The 21,847-nt window shown below is 38.3% G+C and overlaps 1 protein-coding gene across 2 annotated transcripts in view; it reads right to left on the bottom strand.

Moving 5' to 3' along the window:
* The window catches only part of CUNH9orf135 (chromosome unknown C9orf135 homolog), an 87,382-nt gene extending 71,484 nt beyond the window's left edge, over window positions 1-15,898 (bottom strand). For both annotated transcript variants that reach the window (XM_017543442.2, XM_017543443.2), the window contains exon 1: window positions 15,672-15,898. In XM_017543442.2, the coding sequence (XP_017398931.1) occupies window positions 15,672-15,823 (152 nt within the window). In that variant the 5' untranslated portion in view covers window positions 15,824-15,898. The remainder of the gene's footprint in view (window positions 1-15,671) is intronic.
* Between the last annotated feature and the right edge of the window lie 5,949 nt (window positions 15,899-21,847).

Raw genomic sequence — 21,847 nt, 5'->3', positions numbered from 1 at the left:
CTCTTTCACCAGAAACAATCAAAAACGTTAGATTAAATATTTTACATATATATATAGGCCAGGCATGGTAGCTTACGCCTGTAATCCCGGCACTTTGGGAGACCAAGGCAGGTGGATTGCTTGAGGTCAAGAGTTCGAGACCAGCCTGGACAACATGGCGAAACCCCATCTCTACGAAAATACAAAAAGTTGCAGGCCTGTAAATCCCAGCTACTAGGGAGGCTTGAACTTGGAAGCAGAGGTTGCAGTGAACCGAGATTATGCCACTGAACTCTAACCTGGGAGATGAAGTGAGACTCCATCTCAAAAAAATATGTGTGTGTGTGTGTGTGTGTGTGTGTGTGTGTGTGTGTGTGTGTGTGTGGAGAGAGAGAGAGAGAACGGCATGTAAATAAGAATATTACATACTTCTAATGTATTGGACATTAATGGAGAATTTTTGGGGTGAAAGCTAGAACCAGCAATGTAATTAGAACTTCAGAACACCAAACCTACTCCCTTAGGATGTTTACCAATGTTATACATGGGTAATGGCTTTAGGTCCAGAGGCTCAATAACTTTAGGGCTATAGGGAGCTCCAGAGCCCATCCTAGGAAGGGGGTTTCACAAAAAAGTCTTCTAGCTGTAACAGACATTGTGTTCAGCAATATAATTTATCCTTCTTTCCTGGGAATACAGGAGGTGAAAATTCCCAGCACTTGCAGTTAGTAAGGCCATTTGACTAGTTCTGGCCAATAAAACGAATATACACAGAAATGATATGTGTCATTTCTGGGCTAAGGCAGTGAAAGCTTTTATACAATGTTCAACTCTTTCTTTTCCTTCCAGAGCAATAAATGACTTTTCAGATGATGGAGCCTCAGTCAAGCTGATTCTCTAAATGTCTATGTGGAAGAGTACCCACCTTCCACCAAAAACCTACAACAGACATTGTAGGAACAGAGAATCAATCTTCATGTAATACTCGCTAGAATCTTTGCGGGGCGGGGGCTGTTTTTTATCACAGATTATTACATGAAAATTAGTATTAAAAGTAGGCTATGGGTGGTGCTGCTATCACAAAAATTTATATATATATATGTGTGTATGTATATATATGTATATATATACATATATATGTATATATATGTGTGTGTGTATATATATATATGTGTGTGTGTGTGTATATATATATATATATATACACACACACACACATATATATATATATGTATGGCTTTTAGCCAATGCCATATATATATATATATATACATGTATATATATATGGCATTGGCTAAAAGCCAGACAGAAGAAAATAGGAAACTGGAAAGGCCAAACACTTTATAGCTAGAGTAAGTGAGAAGTCAAATCATGTACCTGCTGAGATTGAAAAAGAAATTGGAAAACTGTTAGTTTTGTGTGTGAATTGCTATTGGCTGTGTTTTCCAAGGTATTTAAAAAAGAGAATGAGATGAATTCAGGAAATAATTGACTGAATTTCAGGAAGAAATTCAACAGAAATGAGTGATTCCAAAATGTGGGGCCTTGAAATGTTTAAAGAGCCAACAACTTTTAGATCCCAAACAGTAAGAGAGAAAACTGACAAAGACTCTTTTGAGACAAAGGTCCCTTAAAGCTCTGCTTTGCAGCCAAGTTCATCCTATTGCTACGCCCTCCTAGCAAATTAAGATACATTAGAGCTGTCAAACGATAAAATTTCAACAAATTTAAAGATTGACTTGGCTTTTATTCATGATTCTAGTATCTGGCAACAACTTATTCTGGAAAACAGAATGAGCTAAGCAGAGGAGGTTGGCTCTATGGGCAGAAAAAGAGAACAAAAAGTGGATTGGCTATTTCAAAAGTTTCTTTCCTTATAGGTTTAAAACAAAGGGGACTTATTAGGATGACTAAGACAGACTGTAATCTCCTGGTTTTTTTGAAAACTGGCCTGTTTCAAAATTCACTTTGATTACGTGGCACTTAGCACAAGTGATTCCATTCTGGCTTGGTCTGGTCTGCTGGGGCCAAACACAGAAAGCTGGTTCAAAACAATGGCCTCCCATAAACTTGGTTTAACAGAGCAAACATCGAATTAAGGAAATGGCCAAACAGAAAATCTGAAGGTTTCTGATTTCTGTGACAACAACAGTTTCAAAGTGAAATTCAAGGTGTTCTAAAGAGGAAAAGTAAGAAATACAGTAAGTCTAAGAAGTTTATCTGGTTTATCTAGAAAGAATTGAGGGTGAGATCACCAGCATTGGGAATGAACTAAACTCAAATAAATAAAAAAGTACTATTTTTAAGAATTGTACTTCCAAATAAGCCAGGAGTCTACATTTGTAAATCCTTTGACTGTTTAATATTTAAAATATCCTTTGGCTCCCAAACATCTGGGAACAGAAAATGAACCAATTGAGCCGAACACTGGAGATGCATGTAGTCCGATACCCACTGCAGGCATAGAATAATGGAAAAGCAAAGATCACACCAGGGCAGAGCCAAGACCACAGAGAACAACAGCAAAGAGAACCGCTACCTGAGAGCAGAATCAGGGTTTCATCAAAGAGCATTCTTGACACCAGTGTAGAGTTTCCTGAAAATGTCTGCTTACTGCAGACAAATGACAGCTCTGTCACTGCCATTCTTCTTCTTTCTGAGTAGGTGTGCCTATTATACTTATCCTGTTCCTGTCCCAGCACTGTGTAGTTGACTCTTGAACATGGTTTGAACTGCGCAGGTCCACTTACACCGGGATTTTTTTCAATGAAAGTTACACTAGGTATGACTGCTTCTCCTGCCTCCCCCTCCACTTCTTCCATCTCTTTCTTGCTGCCTTATCTGCCACCTGAGACAAGAGACCAGCTTCTCCTCTTTCTCCTCCTCTTCAGCTACACAACCTACTCAATGTGAAGACCTTTATAATGATCCATTTCCACTTAAGGCATGAATATATTTTCTCTTCCTTATGATTTTTTAGCAATGTTTTATTTTCTCTAGCTTACTTTACTGTGAGAATACAGTATATAATACACATAACACAAAAAATGTGTGTTAATTGACTGTTGATGCTGTTGACAAGGCTTCTAGTTGACAGTGGGCTATTAGCAGTAAAGTTTTGTGGGAGTCAAAAGTTATATGCAGATTTTCAACTGCACATTGGGCCAGCAATCCAACTCCCATGCTGTTCAAGACTGAACTGTATATTGGGTATATCAAATAGGGAGGATAAATAATCCAGATTTTTTCCACAGGTTTTTGAACCAAGAAGTACCAGAGCTAGTCTTAGTAGAAAAACTATGGCATAACATGAGCAGATTCTGGATTTTGACCTATGACTGGATGAAATTTGGGTTATTTTGGTGAACATTTGGTTGGGTGAACATTTGGGTAGATGGGTGAACATAGACTGCAGGTGGAAAGAAGAGTAAAAACAATATTTATGACCTGCCTAAAGAATACAACTTCTGGTGTACATGGGACTTTTATAAGAATTAAGATAAAATATTTCAATATATTTGAAAAATATAAATGATAGTTTCTGACCACCATGCAATAAAACTAGAAATTAACAACATTTTTTAAAGATCCTTCTTTGATTTGGATATATTTAAATACTTAAACAACACCTGAGTCAAAAGATCAATGCAAATTAAATTGCTGAATTTCTTAAAAGTACAGACAAATTAAAACACTACTTATAAGAATCCATAGGATATAGCTAAAGCAGTACCCAGGGAAAAATCCAAAGCTTTAAGTATTTATATCACTAAACATGAAAGAAGAAAAGCAAATAAATGAAACATCTAATGCAAAAGCATAATAAAAGAACAAGCAAACCAAAATAAATAAGAAAAGCAGAATAGTTCAAGATAAAAGCACAATTAAGTGAATTAGAAAACAGAAAAGAGAGCCAAGAAACAAATGAGGAAGGAAACAAAATAGATAAACTCCTAACAAACCAAGAAAACAAAATTGAGGGATATAATATCCATACAATGAAATATTATTAAGAAATAAAAAGAAATGAAGTATTGATAAAAGCTACAACACAGGTGAACGTTGAAAACATTATGTAAGTCACCAAGGACCATATGTTGTATAATTCTATTTATGTGAAATCCCCAAAATAGGCAAATCCATACAGACAGAAAATCAATTAGCAGCTGTCTGTGGCTCAAGGGCTGAGGGCTGGGAGAGGTCTGGGGTAAGGGATAAAGGGAGTAGGATTTATTTTGCAGGGGTAATACAAATGTTCTAAAATTGACTGTGGTGATTGGATGTACAACTTGATAAATACTAAAAGCCATGAATTAAATACACTTTTAAAGGGGAACTTATACGGCATGTGAATTATATCTTAAAAGTTGTTAAAAATAGAATATAACCATCAAAATAGAACAAAAACACCGTAATCATTAAAGACTACTTTCTATAACCTATGCAAATATATACAGAAATCTAGATGACTTACATGACTTTCTAAGAAAAACTATTTTCTGACACTGCCCCCAGCAGAAACAAAAAGTCTAAATAGACTATTTCTAAAGAGAAAATGGAGTAAATTATCACAGAGCTATGAATTATGCCCCAAAACATTACTAGTGGGGGAAAAATTCTTATTTGTGCCTGAAAATCCAGCAGGATATTTGGTGTGCCTTGACCTGCTCATTTGTCAGAACTACGTGGGCAAGAGCTGAGACAAGGAGCAAGACTTAGCACATTACATTCGCCACACTGACTTTGACATATGTGGAAACCAACCAATAGTATTTCCAAATTTCTTATGTTTATTATAGGATTGTTTTACACACAAAGAAAAATTCAAATTTAAAAACCAGGCAATCTTTCCAGACTAAATTTTTCTATGACATAACAACTAATTACTTGTTAGAGTTCTGGGTGGGAGATCACAATATCTTAACCTCTGAGAGATGGCCTGCCGTGGCCCAGTAGCCTTATGGGTATGCATCCCTACAAGGAAAGCAGGTGCTACTGATTTTTGAAGGCTCAGAGTTCTTATACAATACTGAGTGGGGAATTCCCTTTCTGTCACTGGATCTATTACTGGATCTATTAGGAGTGTGGCTGTTCACACTCTTGCTAAAATGGCCATATGCAAACTAGCTAACCTTAATGTGTTGCTAGATACATGCCAGCTCTGCTGTTCTCACCCATCTAGCTGTTATTATAGTTTATGGATATGTAAATTAGGCTTCATATAGATAGATGGATAAATGCTGTTAAGATACTATGGCCACCTCCATGATTAAGAGTCACAATTCTTACAATCACACATTCTGCATCACAAGATATCAGTCATTATGTAACAAAATATGCCCACATGTACTTCCAAAGACTTTGGGAAAGGGTAGTATTGCCTTCGTTTGGAAACTAATGCACCATGCTTCAGCTTTCCATGGGGATCCTAGGGACTAGGTGAACCTCCTCTGGAAAGCTTCCCTGGTCCAACAGGCCTAAGTTAAATGCTCCTCTTAGATGCTGCCTGAGCACCCTGCTTACCGCTAATCATAGCACATATCACAGTACATTGTAATTGCTGATGTAACCCTCCCCACCTCCAGCCCCACAGTAACCTCTAACATTCTAAATACAGGGAGAATGTCTTAGTCATTGTCAAATTTCCGACCCAGCAAAGTGCCTGCAATAGAGCAATGGATTCATAAATACACTTTTAATAAATGTCATTTTAAAAAAAAAGTGCTCTTCATCTAGGAAGAAGATAGTGAATAAAAGCCTAGTGCTTTTTAAAAAAAAGTTTATTTAATGCTTCTGGATCCTTGCTAAGCAATTCAGAGTTTTTCCACATGTTTAAAAAATTGTGACACGTTATTTATTCCCATATTTTAATTTCAAAATAGTTTTTTCTATCACTTTCTAAATTATTTGCAATGAAATTCACTTTGCAATAAATAAATGGTATTATATTAATTCTTCCATTTAATTGAAACTGGAACAATCTGATTGGTGAAATAGTAACTTAACAAAGAAACATATTATAATACTTCTGCCAATTAATTCTCTTTGTTAATGCATCACAACTTAGTTAAATAAAAATAAAGAAAATATATGGTGTGACTAATGACAATTAAAACATAATTTCAAATGAAATCAAGGAAACAGCAATAAAGGTTAGTGTTGCAGTAAGAAGGTTGGGTGCAATGGCACACATCTGCAATCCCAGCACTTTGGGAAGCCAAGGTGGGAGGATTACTTGAGGCCAGGAGTTCAAGACCAGCCTGGGTATTATAGTAAGATCCTCATCTCTACCAAAGGAAAAAAAAAACTTTTTAAAAATTAGTCAGGCATGGTGGTGCATACCTATGAGAGACAGAGGCAGGAGAATCACTTGAGTCCAGATATTTGAAGTTACCAAGAGCTATGATTGAGCCACTGCACTCCAGCCTGGGTGACAAAGCGAGACTCTGCCTCTAACAAAATAAAATCAAATAAGAGTATTCAAATTTATTCATAACTTTTGCAAAGAACTGCAAAGATATGTTTCGTCTAATCTCTACACAAGATTTCTATTTTCTGCCCATTACATCTAAGATCAATTTTTGAAAATTGCATTGGGTAGGTACAAGTGGGCTGAGAAGGGAGTTTAAAGTCAAAATAGCATCAATTGTAGGAAGTCCCCAATATATTAATGGGTTATGTTCTAGACTTTTGCTATGAAACTGGATGTTTGGAATTTGGTATTCCTTCTCCACCACAGTAGCTCTCTCTAAGACCGCCAGCCCAACACTCCTTCCTTCTGGGTGCATTCTCTGTTTTTGTGGCTCTTGAAGAGCTACCATGTTTCCATTTGCCCTCGCCCAGTCAGATGACTCCAAACAGGTGCTTGGCCCAGGGAAAGAAATATGGCCTGTAATTTGTGGAGCCAGAACTGAAAATACCTTAAAGCCAACCTTTCTTTGTGGGATGAAGATGTAAGTTATATATTCCAGAAGTGCAGCAGCCATGTTTCCCACACTCTTCCACAATAAGATGAAGCAAACCCACAAAGAGGAGAGAAGGGAAACACAGTGAGACCTGGTAGCATTTTCATCCCTCGTTCCAGCTGTTCTTAAGGCCCAGCTTACCCCTGCCCTTCTCACCTGGTAATCAACCATCCAGGATTATTCTGAGTTAATTCATTCTGCTTTTTTTTAGGCTAGGGAAAGCTGACCATCAGGCACTTGCAACCAAAAGAGTTCTGACCAGTACATACAGAAAATGGTGCCAATGGGGATAGGTTCCCAGGGAAACTCAGAGAAGTTTATCTAACAATACTAGTTCGAGTGCCACAAAACCCCCTGATGCCCAAATTTGGGCTTCTCAATGTGAATCTCTCCTTATCAAAATGTCACTAAGCCCCACATTCTCCTAACTTCCTCCCCCAACCACAACACTCTTACCTAGAAAGAGATCATCAGTGAGGTAAAAGAAAGCAAGGTTGGTGAAAAAATACCTTATCCATGAGGGGAAAGACTACAATAGCATTACAACAAAGAGGCGACTCTAATGGCTCCCACAGTCCAGTTAGGAGATGGTCATAAGGGTAGGGGGTTGGCTTGAGGCAGAGGTACTTCTGTACAGCAAGGATCTTTTCTAATCCAAGTTTGCCCACATGGTGAAATGCCTCTTCTATATACTTTGCCTTACCAGGGCTCATCTTGCATGTAGAATTATTTTATTTTTGTAAATGCCAGTTAAATTGAGCAAACTTTCACACAAAGGTCATGGCGCAATCATTCTATAACTATTAGTTTTCAGAAAAAGAATTTGATTAGAATTTCATAAAAGAAAATAGCATTGAAAGAAAAATACAGTCAGGGCAAAAGAAGGCAGTCTCCTGGATTTTGTCTTGAAAAATAGAAAACATAGTACTTTCTCCAAAAAACTACTATATCCAAAAGCATTTGTAGGTAATGTGCATATGTTGAGGAATGAGAATGTAGGACTAGATTAAAAATAACCGTGGTGTAGGATCCACCATTGTAGAACACAGACGAGAATGAAAGTGTGGTTAAACCAAATGAATGTGAATAACATCATCCTTTCTACTCAACACAAACTAGCAATTAAAAAGATATTTTTAAAAGACTCGTAATAAACCATGGAGAGTGACTCAGACACTGAAAGAAATGAAGTATTGTGTCTAAATTCTGATCCTTTAGAGAATGTTTACTTCCAGGGAAAAGCTGTAGAAAGTGATATCAAAAATTTTAAGTAATTTTACTTATTCTTATTGTGAAAATATATTTTTGTTATGGAAAATGTAGAAGTAGCAAAGACAAAAAAGAAAATGACAAATAATCCATAAATCCACCATCCAGTAATAAATATCTTGTTATATGGTAAATATCTTTTCAGTGCATATAGAATCATTTATTTTATTTTATTGAAACAGGGCTTGTCACCCAGCTCTGTCACCCAGGCAAAGTGCAGTGGCTCAATGTCAGCGCACAGCAACCTCTGCCTCCCAGACTCCAGTGATCCTCCCACCTCAGCCTCCCAAGTAGCTTAGACCACAGGGGTGTGACACTATACCCGGCTAATTTTTTTTTTTTTTTTCAGTACAGATTGGGTTTCACCATGTTGTCCAGGCTGGTTTTGAGCACCTGGGCTCAAGCAATCCTCTTACCTTAGCTTCCCAAAGTGTTGGGATTACAGGCATGAGCCACTGTGACTGGCCTAGACACATATTTAACCAAAGAGAATTCCAGTACATGCTGCTTTTTTATGCTTAATGAGATTAAATTTTCAAATATTAATCTTTGTACTTCTCTTTACTGAGCCCCCCTTTAAAATAATTTTTACTCTAATAAATCAGAGATACCCACAGTTGCTTTGGGACAAATTAGGACTGTTTCACCAGAAATGTGAAGAAAAATGGAGTATTGTTGATTAACTTCTGACTGACAAAATGAAATGTTTCCGTTCTGAGTAAGATATTTTCTTGAAAGTCAGGCATTGTTGAGAAACAAAAGGCCTTTTAAATTCTTTAAGCTTTTATTAACAACAAGACCTAGAAGCTCCCAAATATACCACAAGGAGGATGACTTTGTAAGTAATCTTCTCAAGTACACTTTAGAAACTAAAAGAAGGGCTTTTGATAAGTCTCAGGCTAATGGGAGTAAACCATCTTGGGCAAACCACGGCATCCATTCGTCCTCTCTCCAGAGCACTGAGAGGGAGGATGAGTTGAGTACCACTGGGCTAGCTGCAAGTCACCACGTTGCAGGTTGAGGTGCCCCACCACTGTGGCTGCAGGGTGAGCAGCCTAAGTTGGAGGTTATGGGAGGACAAACCTGACAGGTATCTGCAGTCCCCTGCAAGAGTCCAAGTGGGACGAAAGCTGGAGGCATAGATACCAAGTCCTCAACAAACCAACAAGATCAGCTACAAATACAGCAGCAGCAGGGACAGCAGTCAGACCAGGATGAGGCAAGCAAGGACAAGGACCTACAGTAGATTTGGAGGCCTCACTCCTCCACCCCCACCAAAACGTCACATAACCTCAGCCCTTCTTACACACACAGATGGTAGTGGGGGAAGGAGAAGGTGGAGGAGGAAGGACTCAAAGAATGGGCACTGTTCTGAATGAGACTATTTTAACCTAAAACAAGCTGTTTAACTCAATGAGACAGAGATAAGCTTTAATAGGCATATTTGAATTTTTCTCTAGTAACCAACAGTTGAAAAGTTTGAGGATTGGTTTTGGAAAATAAATTTTATATATGCATCTCAGTTATGTGCATATTTCTAATTCTGCTACCCACTAGAGAGTGAATATATTCCCATGTTCTGACTATTACATCATCTTAAATGCCTGCATGATATTATAATTTGGATTTTTTTAAGTATGAGTTGAGAAATAAAAATATCTCTTTAAAGTGTAAATATCATTTGTCTCTACATTAAGTCAAAACCTCATTAGTACCTGTCAGCTCTTGATGGTATGACACACACTGCAAATAGTAACAGCACAAACTTAGCTTCCATTTAAAAATTCCTTACTATTTTAACAGAAGTATATGTTATGCCCTTCTAAGGTCATTTCTACAGAGGCGTCCAAACATACTTCCATGTTACGCTATTACATCAAGAGCTTGGCTGTGAAAATCAGCCCTGGTTTTAGTGGGGATTTTGTACTACAGTCTTTTACCTCAAGGCCTCATTAAAATATCAGGCCCCAGCCTGCCGTGCCTTTCCGGTTTGTCTTTATTCTTTCTGCCTGCTCATTTGCTCATTTATTTGAGAAAAATTAATTGAGCACCTACTGCATTCTTATCCCTTGTCCTGAGGCTCACCCTTCTTTTCCCCTTCTGACTATATATCCAAAAAGCCCCTTTGAAGCCTCTTCTCTCCTTTGTCAAATTTTATGCTATTTGCATGGAAACCACAGAATCAAACTTTTAAAAATGTGTACAGGTTAAGAGTTAATAAGCTAACAACTAAAGACCTGAATCTATGTTAAAGGCAGAAAGATGAAGGCTTGATAGAAAAGAAGCCCTTGTGGATTTCAGCAAAAGGACAGGCTGAAGCATGTAGTTACCAAGGGGCCTCATTACTTTTTTCTTTGCTTTTTATCCTAGTTCTCGAATGTATGTTAGAGATGTAGAAAGATGGGATTGCTGGCTAGCAAAGATCTGTGTAACTCAAGCTTGGTCTCCAGTGACAGGAGGGACCCTAAATGCATCCAAGTTAGTACTGCAGAAAATCACTGATTAAATAGAGGAAGAATGACACAGCAAATTAGAAAATCCAGATAGTCTCTTTTCTATTTAAGTGCACTCATGATACCCTGGTGCCTTGGAACTGGGTGCTGCTGTGAATGTGAAGTGCCTTAAATACATATAAACTTCCTGTTCATACAGTGCAGTAGGGTGAAGTGTGAAGAGCTTAATGGAAAGATTCCCACCTTTAATTCAAATTCTAATTTATTGCCCCAGCCCAAGTGATTTTGTGTGAAGTCTTTAAAACTACAAAATTCCCTACCTCACAATTATCACCATATTTCTTCCCTTTTTACTGTTTCTCCTTCTGGTTTCTTCCTATAGGGGACAGGAAGAGAAACTCCCAGGCTCTTTAATTTGGGGCTGAGTCAGGAAAGAAAAGTAATTAAAGTCACAAATACATAAAATTAACCTGAGTCCTTAAAACTAAATGTCACCATGGAGACCAGAGCAGGAACTGTCTCCATGGAGATTTCAATGAATTTGTTTTGCTTTAAATTATTATCACTTGTTACCAGATGTCAATTTGGTCAAGGAAAAGATGAATGTGAATGAATGAATATAAGAATTAGCCTCACATGAGAGAATTTGTTAAGGGTAAGTCTGAATTATTGTTGTTCTCAGTATTTCATCATTCCAATGAGTGGGAAGATACCCTAACAGAAAATATTTCCCCTTAGTTTAGTTCTAATGAAATCACCTGATGATATGGCTCCATAAATGCTACAGGAATGAGTTGGGTAAGATAATTCCTAGAAAAGACATCTCTCACTCAGAAGCATCAAGGTGTGATGAAGGTGATATGGCTCTATCTATCAACCACTTCAGTTGCAAGGAAGAGGTGGCTCTTTGGCAATGTTTTATCCCAGCAATGGACCAAAGATATCCCCTAACGGGGATTTTGGATATAGTACCTTATAATCTCTATTATACACAACTGTTTTTAATATGAGTAATGAGGTCAAACAGATCTGTCTGTATCACATGCCAGATAAAGAGAAACACAGGGAAAAAATCTAAATGTTTGAACTGTTTAATAAGAGGAAAGTCAAAATTCCTCCCAGTTACAGATTTTATTTCGAACCTATATGTACAGTCACTTAACTGACTGAAAACTCAGTTGAGAAGCCATACAAATGGTATTTATAGATATTAGGTCTTCATCAATTAAATAAGAAATCACTAATAAAAGATATTAAAATTTAATAAACATTTAATCTGTCATAAATCAATAGAAAGCTAACAATTATAACCAAAATGTATAAAAATAAGTCAATGACACTGTTCATTTAGAATTTTACACAACCTGAATTTTATTCAGCTTTGTAGGACAGATCTTGGTGACTGCTTGGATACGGAAGACCAAGTATGCCAACGATACAGTCAGCATAGAAAATGCTAGTGCTTCTCACATTTGACAGTCAATTCTTGCTATCTTTATGTTCTATACCTTGAATGCTCAATTAGCAAATACAGACATACAAGGTTAGGTTCCTGTGAGCCTCTGGTCACAATATTTTTGTCAATCAATCAAAACATAACCTTGTATTATGTGTGCTTCAGTTTAAAAACACTTTATGTAATGTATATTGTTGATTCATTAACATTGAACTCACTGCCAACCACACTATAATTTAAATTTGAATGAAGCTTTCTAACACATGCATTTCCTCTGTAAGGCATGTCACAGTCTTCTTGTGCTTAGCATGATGCTTAGGGACCATTTTACCATATCACTAACAAAAAGCACAAAAAAAAAAAAAAAAAAAAAAAAAAAAAAAAAAAAGGTAGCATTAAGTACACCATGAAAAGGATACTTGTTTACAGTATGAGAGCTGAAACAAAAAGGCAGAGCATCACTTTGTTTGACCTCAGCTGGGAACGTGCACATTGGGCAACTCTTTTTTTTTTCTTTGCCTTTTTTGCTGCTCTGAGAATGTCTACAGATGACCACAAAAGTGCATTAAGTATTAATGTTGACTTAAAAATAAATTGTATCAAATAGGTGAATTTATAAACAGAATCCAGAAATAATAAGGATTAACTGTATTTGTCAACTATTGAAAAAGAGTTCTATTTCCTGTGAGGCTGTTCTTTACTATTCCACTGCATTTGCCTATTCTTTTTTGTCCACCTGTGGAGTATCTATCCTTTGTTCAAAACCCTGCTCAGGAACTGCCCTCCCCACTACACCATTACCTTTACTTTTTATAATCATTTCTTTTTTGCATAAATCAGATCATACTGAATTTATTGATATTATTCTCCTTTACTGCCCTATGGAGTTCCTTGAGGTCAATGGCCATGTCCTAATACGTATAACTTCTACTGTGCTTAATATGTGACAGGCCATGTGTTAAAGGGTGTTTCACATATCATACCTCATTTAATTTTACAATAATCCTATCATCCCCCTTTTATAGTTGCAGAAACAAGCCCAGAGCAGTCAAGTCACTTGCCACAACACGGAACAACGGAGTTAGCATTCAAACCTAGAGCCCAAGTTTTAACCATTATGCTATGCTAAATCAATAGTGTTAGCCACTGATACGGTTTGGCTATGTGTCCCCACCCAAATCTCATCTTGATTTGTACTCCCCACGTGGGGAGGGACTTGTAGTCCCCATGTGTCAAGGGAGGAAGGTGATTGAATCATTGAGCAGATTTACCCATGCTGTTCTCATGATAGTGAGTTCTCATGAGTTTGGATAGTTTTATCAGTGTTTGGAAGTTCTTCCTTCACCCTTCTCTCTCCTGCTGCCCTGTGAATAAGGTGCTTGCTTTCCCTTTGCCTTCCACCATGGTTGTAAGTTTCCTGAAGCCTCCCCAGCCCTACTGAATTGTAAGTCAATTAAACCTCTTTCCTTTATAAATTACCCAGTCTCAGGTATTTCTTTATAGCAGTGTGAAAACAGACTCATACGGCTACCCTATATTATTGACAGCTTACAATTTTCCAGGAATGATGCTAAATGCTTTGCACAAATTATCTCATTGGATCTGTTTTTCTATGTTCCCAACATGTAGCAAAGTGCACGACACACAAATGTATGTTGGGTTGAATTTAAGTCTTCCTATTCCCCAGTCATCCTTCTAAAACCAATGTATGAGATTCATCTATATTTTCAGCAGTGGCTGGAATGTCTTACAGTGTTCCATTACCCTTCTCTCTTCACCAGTTTCCTCCCCTCCTTCTCATTTATATTCTTCTGTGGTTTCGCCATTGAGGTCTGTAACTCTCACAATGCACTTTTCAAAGCAATAGTGGTGCAACAGAGAGCAGAAGCACTGTCCCTTTGCAAAAGGTCTTTCTCTTTAACAATAACTTCTAGTGGTGATTTATATTATGGCCCAAATCCCTGTGGGGTGACAGAATCACAGAAGAGCTAAGTGTTTTGCTTGAGAGCTGAGGTAAGCCCTACATGAAGCTAAAAGAGGATTTTCTGTTTTCCAGAAACAGAAAATGAGCTTTGGATTCCAAAGCTTTGGATTCCAAATCTGTATTACCTTTCATACTGAGTTCAAAGGAGGAAGAGAGACAGTTTCAGAGTTGAGAAGTAAAAGCAGAAAAGTAAACTTGTTGGAAAGCAGGAAATAGGCTTTAGAAAGTTTGCAAGGCAGAAACTGCAGGTGTTCCAAATACTACATAAATGAATGGGATGAAGTAGGGCTTAGCCTTAGGGCTTGAGTAAAAATCATTCATTTTCTTTCAAAAGCAAAAATATAATGTAGACAAGATTTGTGACTTCTTTTAATTTTGCCTTTTTCTTCCCAATTCTCCCAAATATTCCAACTACTCCAAATGTAATTACTGTCAATAGTAGAGCCAGGAAAGTTAATTCAAGGGAAAGAATTTGAAAAGTTCTAAAATTTCCCACTTTTCTTCCAATTATACATCACAGTGTTGCTATTGGTCAGTGTGATATTTAATTCCAAAAAATCTCTTTTCTTAAAGAGAAAGTGAATTCCCAGGCCAAGGTCTAAAGCACAAGAAGTAAACCAAATGCTTCCGGTGGCCAAGCAAGAACTTACATGAGGGAAGTTCCTAAAGACAGAACAACACCCATCTTACGGTATAGCTAGTGCTCAGCTGTGATACATTCACAGTTCCCAGAAGAAATAAAATCCTCTCTGGCCAGGACTTTCAAATTTTCGAAGATGTAACCCTGGATTTATATGTGAATCTCCTAGTTTTAAATGTGGTCAGCTAATTAAAATGGAAAAAAAAAAATTAAACGGAGCTCATGCCAAACAATGTCTGTTGGCCTTAACCAGTGGGAGATGCAGTTTGCAGTCTCTGACTAGAAGGGCCCTTGAATGTAGCCTAGGAAATATGAGGAGCCTCGTTCAAATGATTCCATGTACCCGCTACCCCCAGGAAATGGCAGCCCTGGAGGCTGGTCCTCTAAACAGGCATCTCCCTCCTGCTGTGCTCCTGGCCTCCAATCCCTTTTATGAGTAAGTGGCCGTCTCAGAAATGTGATTTCCTGGCCTCTGAGAGCATCCCCTTTGCAATCCCTATTTATACACACCTGCTCTGTGTGAATGAGCTAAAACCTCAAGCGGCAGGTGATTTGGCTGCTGCACGGCCCAGTGTGTGCTAGGGAGCTGCCCCTGGAAGGCTCTTCTTCTATTTCCTCCTGCCTGCTCCAACCCTCCCTCCCACTCTCTCCATCTCTCCTTCAAAAATATTTATTTTCCTTTTTTTTCCCTTTCTCTCTTTTCCTCCTTCCAACTCCTCTCTCGTCTTATCTTTTTATTTCTCACCTTTCTTCTCTTTTCCTTCTTTCTCTACCTTTCTTCCCAATTTTTTTCATTCTTTTTTCAGTTTCCTCTCTCGTCTCCACTCCTGTCCCCTCTCTATGACTCTTCTGTCCTTTCTTCTTCCATACTCTCCCCTGTTTTTCCTCCCCCCAGTACCTGGGAACTTGGGGGGACCTCGCTCACCAGGAATACACCAACACCGGCCTCGAGTATTTCTTGTGATGAGAGCGGAGGGTCAGGGAGCCTTTGCGCTCCACCAAGTCCAGGGGTCCGATCTCTAACCCGTGTTGCCTGCTGTCGCACCAGTCCTGGAAGGATCTGTCAAGGCTCTCCATGGCAGCCCTTGAGGTACAGACCTCTGAGGAGTTCTCTGTGTACCTGTCCTGCCCGACACAACTGCAAGTACCAAGATTCGGCGTCTCTTATCTCCTAAGCAACCTGGGGCGGGGCCAATGGAGGGGCGGATCCCTTCAACGTGACGGCCCAGCGTTTCCTAAATGTAGTCGTTACTGATAAGAAACTACGTTTCCCAGAATGCAAAGAGGGTAGTGACCGGGCTACACAGACGATGAAAGGGGGAACTGCATCCTGGGATCTGCAGTTTCGCCTGTCCACCAGCCAAATCCTGAGTAGCTCGGCGCAGTTATGGGGGAGCTGTGGGTCAGTTAAGGACCAAGAGAATACCAAATTCCCTGAGTCCCGAGGGGGTCTGGGATGTCTTTACAGAAGTTTTTTTTGTTTTGTTTTGTTTTGTTTTGTTTTTATTTTTGTTTTGTTTTTGAGACGGAGTCTTGCTCCGTCTCCAGGCTGCAGTGCAGTAGCATGATCTCGGCTCACTGCAACCTCCGCCTCCCAGTTTTAAACGATTCTCCTGCCTCAGCCTCCCAAGTAGCTGAGGCACCCACCACCACTCCTGGCTAAGTTTTGTATTTTTAGTAGAAAGGGCCCCGAAGTGCTAGGATGGCAGGCAATGCCACAGCGCCCAGCCTTTGCAGAAGTCCTTTTTACCGCCCATCATCCATTGCCACCACGCCTTCTGCTTACAAGTTATTCATAGTAAGTTTGACTAAAAGGGAACAAGGGAAAAGCCCCTGAAACCCAAAATATGTCATTCTATATAGCTTTCCTACCTGAGAAAGAGGAGGAGCAGACCCATCTAGCAAATCAGCTAAAAAGTTTGAGGATCAAAAAGCCTAGCTCCAGTTACAGATCCTCCGTCAATTTTTCCGAATACTAGTTTCTTCCTCTGAAAAACAAAAGAGTGGGACCGCGAAGTGGAGTAGGCACAAGAATCGCCAGTCCCTTCAGGCTATGACGTTGCAGGACTCTAGGTACAGTTTAGGACTCTGGGCATTCAGATCCCCAGGACTTGTCAAGTTCTCCTTATTGGAATTTTTTATATTTTGTGACAAGACAAATTCATCACATTATTGTGCCGTCTGTTATATGTGGGAAGGAGATTTCAAAAAGATTACAGCATTGCCTTCAAGGAGTTACTGGATAGCTGTGTTATAGAAGAAAAGATGCTTATTTCATTTTTGACTTTCCAAGAAAAGTATATGCAACACATCAGAATCCTCCTCCCCTCCCTGGCCTTCGTCATGTACTTGAAGGGCATTAATGGACATTGTCCTTGCAATCACTTACCCAGCATAGTTCTTAATACAGATATCTTTAGTGTTGAATGAACGAATGTTCATTATGTTTGATTACCTTAGATTTACTTGCCAAAATATCTTACTCGAAAAAGACAACATGTACATAAAAATTCAAACTTAAAAACAGAGTAAGAGACTATTCACATTACAAATAGATTCTTTGGTTTTAGAAGATAAGTTATAGTGCTTCCATAAATAGTCAGGCACTCTTCTGTATCAGATGGCACAAATTTGATTACCTATAACTACTAAGTGCTTTTCCACAGTCTGTGGTGCATAGTGTGGCTGCCTGTGGTATGCTAAGGTCTCTATTTTACTGACAGCCACAGTTAAAAACAAATAAGCAGTCCACCATCACCAGCCAAGTGCTAGGATAGTGCTGACTGCTATTTTAGCCCTTTTCTTCTAGGAGGAATGAAAAGAAAAATATAAGTTAACTTTAAAAGGGGAAATATGATCCATGTCAAGTTCAATTTTGTCCAAAGCACAGCATATTGCTGTTGCTCCAAAAATATTATTATCATTGCTATCATCTGTTCATGTGTTCATTTTACTTACGTTTAGAGTGGCAGCAACATAATATATGTGCAACCAATATGCCAGATCTCTGCAGACAATTTGACTCAAAGGTGGAAGTCACCCAAAGCCAAGCTCTTTCCACAGTGCATGAGTGCTGCAGAGATTTAAAAGCTTTTCAGCACACCAAGGAGCAATAAGTTAAGAAAACATGCAAAACAAACATAGCTTGTTATTTTAGAGTTCCTTAAGTCAAGCTGATTTTGTGAATATGCTTTTTGTTATACTCACTTTCTTATTTGTATCAAATTTATAAACTTCACTGTCTTCTGTGTCCACTACTACTTCAACATCCTTGTGCTAGAATTTATGATATTAATTCTGTGATATCCTCAAGCTTATATGCATTCCATTCTCCTTGTATACATCAATACATACCGTAGAATTTTTGGTTTTTTGATTCTTTATCATAAAATATGAATAGAACAGCACTTATTGCAGAGGGTTCTTATTAGAATTACATAAGATAATAAATACATCTAAAGCAAATAGAAGAGTGCCTAATAGATGCTCAGTCCTCACTTAAATTTAAACTTCTGCTGCTAGTATTATTACATCCTGATTTTGTCTTTATCATTTGTAAAAATATCCTAAAATGTGGTGTGTGTGTGTGTGTGTGTGTGTGTGTGTAGTTTAAATATACTCACTGTCTTTCAAGCTTTGTCTGTTTACAAGCTCTTTTTAATGAATGTCTTTTTTATTTCTATTTTAATATGAAATTTAATAGCCTGGATCAGAAAAATGTAGGCAAGATATTTGGATATGGTACCAGTGATAATGATAATTTTGCATTCCTATAGAATTCTTTCTCTTCAAGACTAGTAATAAGCTTTATATTTTATAAATGTAAAATCACTGATCCTCAACATACTGAGTTATCCCTGTTTTCCTCAAACTTTATCAAACCACTGAAGTATAGCACTTAATGCAATGCCTTCTATTTATATTAATCCCTTCGCACCATAATATCCTTTTGGCAAGAAAATTAGAGCTCAGGTGGGGGAGGAATTGGGGCTTTTCTGAAGATAAGTGCAGACAGGCCAACTCAGGAAGTGAGCTTACGCTAATACATTTCCTTATTAGCTTTATCAGATTCCTGAAGAGATTGCCAAGAACTGAACAGGACAGCAGACCTAAAACAGATGTAAACCAACCAGATGGAAATGTCTATCGGGGCAAAATTCTTTGTCATCTTCTTTCCCTTCCTGTCTTGATCTGTGCTCAATTTCTGGAAAAGCCCCTAAAGTCACCAGTAACATGTTTTCCCCCACTATTAAAATTACTTCTCTCTATCAGATGTCTTTAAATTATTCTGAGAGACAAGAATTTAACATTGCTTAAGAAAACTAATTTATGCTACCTCTATGTCAAATCTAGTTTAAATATATTAAAAACTCCTATTTAAATTGTATAGCACTCAGAAATGAAAAACTAAGCAGTGGTGTCCTAATCAAGGATTGTATAGTTATTTTTTTTTCTTCTACAGAAATAGGGACTTCCTGTTACCCACCACATATACATCTATGGTTTCCCTTTTGAGTATTCTTTACAAAAAGTTGGAGTCCACCTGCTATGTCAAAATGAATAAGAGGTTCTTACTCAGATAAAGAGGATTGTGGGAGCTGGGGGTGGGGAGAAAACAGACCTCCCATCCTCAGCTCCCCTTGTCCCTCTTTCCTTTACCCTTTTCTTCTCCCTTCTTCTTTGGCTTTTTCCAAATTTCCCCCTTATCCCTTCCTTTTCCATGTCCTACTCCTTTTCTTCTTTCTTCCCCTATTTCTCTCTCTCCTCCTCTGTCTCTCTGTTTCCTTCCTCTCTTCTTCCAACTTTGAGAAGTAGTATGGATTTTAGTCAGAATCTATTGCTGAGAACCCAGGTATAAACCAAATGAAAGAAAAATAATCAGACCTAGAAACCAGGGCCAAAATTTATATGAGTAAGTTTATGTCTAACAACCCAGGAACTCTCAAAGGAGTCAACTTCAGCAAAACTTCAACCTTCTTTCCTTTCCTGTAACTGTAACTACCAACATCCTTTTTTAGAATGATTTTAACCTTGAGTATGATTCCTCTGTGCATCTAATTTGGACTGTGAGTTAGTTAGGCATCTACTTGTCCTTAAGCCATTATCACTAGCTAGCATTGATTAAGTGCTAACATGCAACAGTAATTATTTCTGGAACTCCTACTGTCCGCATGGGGGATTAATTTATTAAATATTCAATGTATACTATAATTTATTATAATTCAGCATTTCCTTTATTTTAATATTGAATCCTGCCAATAAGTGAAATACCTTGACAGAGTTATTCATAATTATTATGATAAATTTTAATGCCCAAGATTAGTAATCACGTACTCTAGCATAAAGGTAGCTTAGGGACTTTTTAAATATCCTATAAGTTGGATATCCTTAATTATTCAAAGACTGAATATCCATTTTCATAAAATATTCTCTCCTTTTCTCCCCAGTGTTGCTTTGCTTTTTGGAACCTTCATTGTTTATTAGCAGCAAAAAGAATGAGACAATTTAGCTACCAGTTAAGAGTTCTTAATGAAGGAGTGGTACTTGAAATTAAATTCAGTATTGTTGTGGCTTTCTTTGTTCTTCATGGTCTTTAATCTGGATGAAGAAACCTCATCACTCAGGGAAGATGCTCAGAGAAAATCAGGGGGCATAGGAGGGGGGTCCTTTCTACTCTGAGGGTGATGGATATTTGCCCAAATCCCTAGTAAGCCCAGCCACCAGTCATGTGGTGAGCAGGCTGGTAAGGAACTGACTGAGAGGCTTCCCCCAGGAGGTCAGGTGTCAGCAGGCAGTTCCCGGTTGTTGCATAGAACAGAGGCTATTCTAGAATGAAGACACCTAGTCACCAATCTGGGGGTAGCAATGGAAAGTTCAGGGAAGAAGCTGAAAAGCTTCTTGACCTTGTCTGAAAAAGAAAAAAAGTACAAAAGGAAATGAAGTTTTCCCTGCTTTTAGGGTTGAATCTGAGGTAGTCATCTAATTGCTTTAACAAAAATGAGGTCCAGGAAGTTTCCAAGTAAAATGATAATTTCTAGTTAAAGTTTCTATAATAGTAGTGACCCAGCTTTGTTTTTTTAAGAAGTCTTACTATGTTGCCCAGGCTGCACTTGAACTCCTGGGCTCAAGTGATCCCCCTGCCTCAGCCTTTCCAGTAGCCGGGACTACAGGCTCAAACCACTAAGCCCAACATTGAGCTAGTATATTCTCGATGACAAATGATGGAAAGCAGAGTTAAACTAATTAGGTCAAAAGGAGGAATTTTTGGACTTACATAACTGAGAATTCCAGGGATACATCTGGCTTAAGCATATCTGAATTCCAGGGTTTAATAATGTCTTTAAGATGCTGACATTATTAGAAACAGAAAACAGAAATGGCTGTCCTCACCTAGGTCCGTGAGGACAAACATCTCTATTTCTTGCTTTACTTTTTGGGTTAGCTTATTCTCAACCAAGGCCTCCCCAAGGTGGCCATTGACTTACATTATTTCCTACCTCCCCACAACATAAAGCATTCCTCTTCCTTCAAGCTTCAGCAAAAGTCTTGGTCACTCATTGACCTAACTTGACTCACATGATCTACTCTGAAAATGTCATTAGGGTAGGCCCAGATGTAATATGGTACTCTCCCCAGCTGGGTCTGTGTCATGGGGTTTCCCTCAAAGGATAATGCCCACCCCTTCTAAACAATCTGGGCTGAAGGTATAGAATTGGACTAAAGGGAAAAATAGGTTGCTATTTCAAAATAAGGGGAAAGTATGCCTGAAAGGCAAAAAGATACCCACTTATAGATAGTAACAATAAGACATCCCATCCACATAGCACCTGATGGAATACTTTCACATACACAGCAGATCGTTAAGTAACATCATTTCATTTCATTGAATGTCATCTCCTCATAATGGCACCCCTAACCCCACATTGTTCAAGGGTTCACTGTATATTGTCATTTCCATTTGTAAGGTGAGTAAACTGAATCACATCTAATAAGCCAGTCCTGCATTCTTATCTTTGGACTTCAAGAATTTTCTCATTCTACAGAAACCACGCTTAAATACACACACACACACACACACACACACACACACACACACACACA

The sequence above is a fragment of the Cebus imitator genome, unplaced genomic scaffold (genome assembly GCF_001604975.1).
Source record: "Cebus imitator isolate Cc_AM_T3 unplaced genomic scaffold, Cebus_imitator-1.0 Scaffold155, whole genome shotgun sequence".
Lineage (NCBI taxonomy): Eukaryota > Metazoa > Chordata > Mammalia > Primates > Cebidae > Cebus > Cebus imitator.
This window is presented reverse-complemented; position numbering and strand designations above follow the sequence as displayed.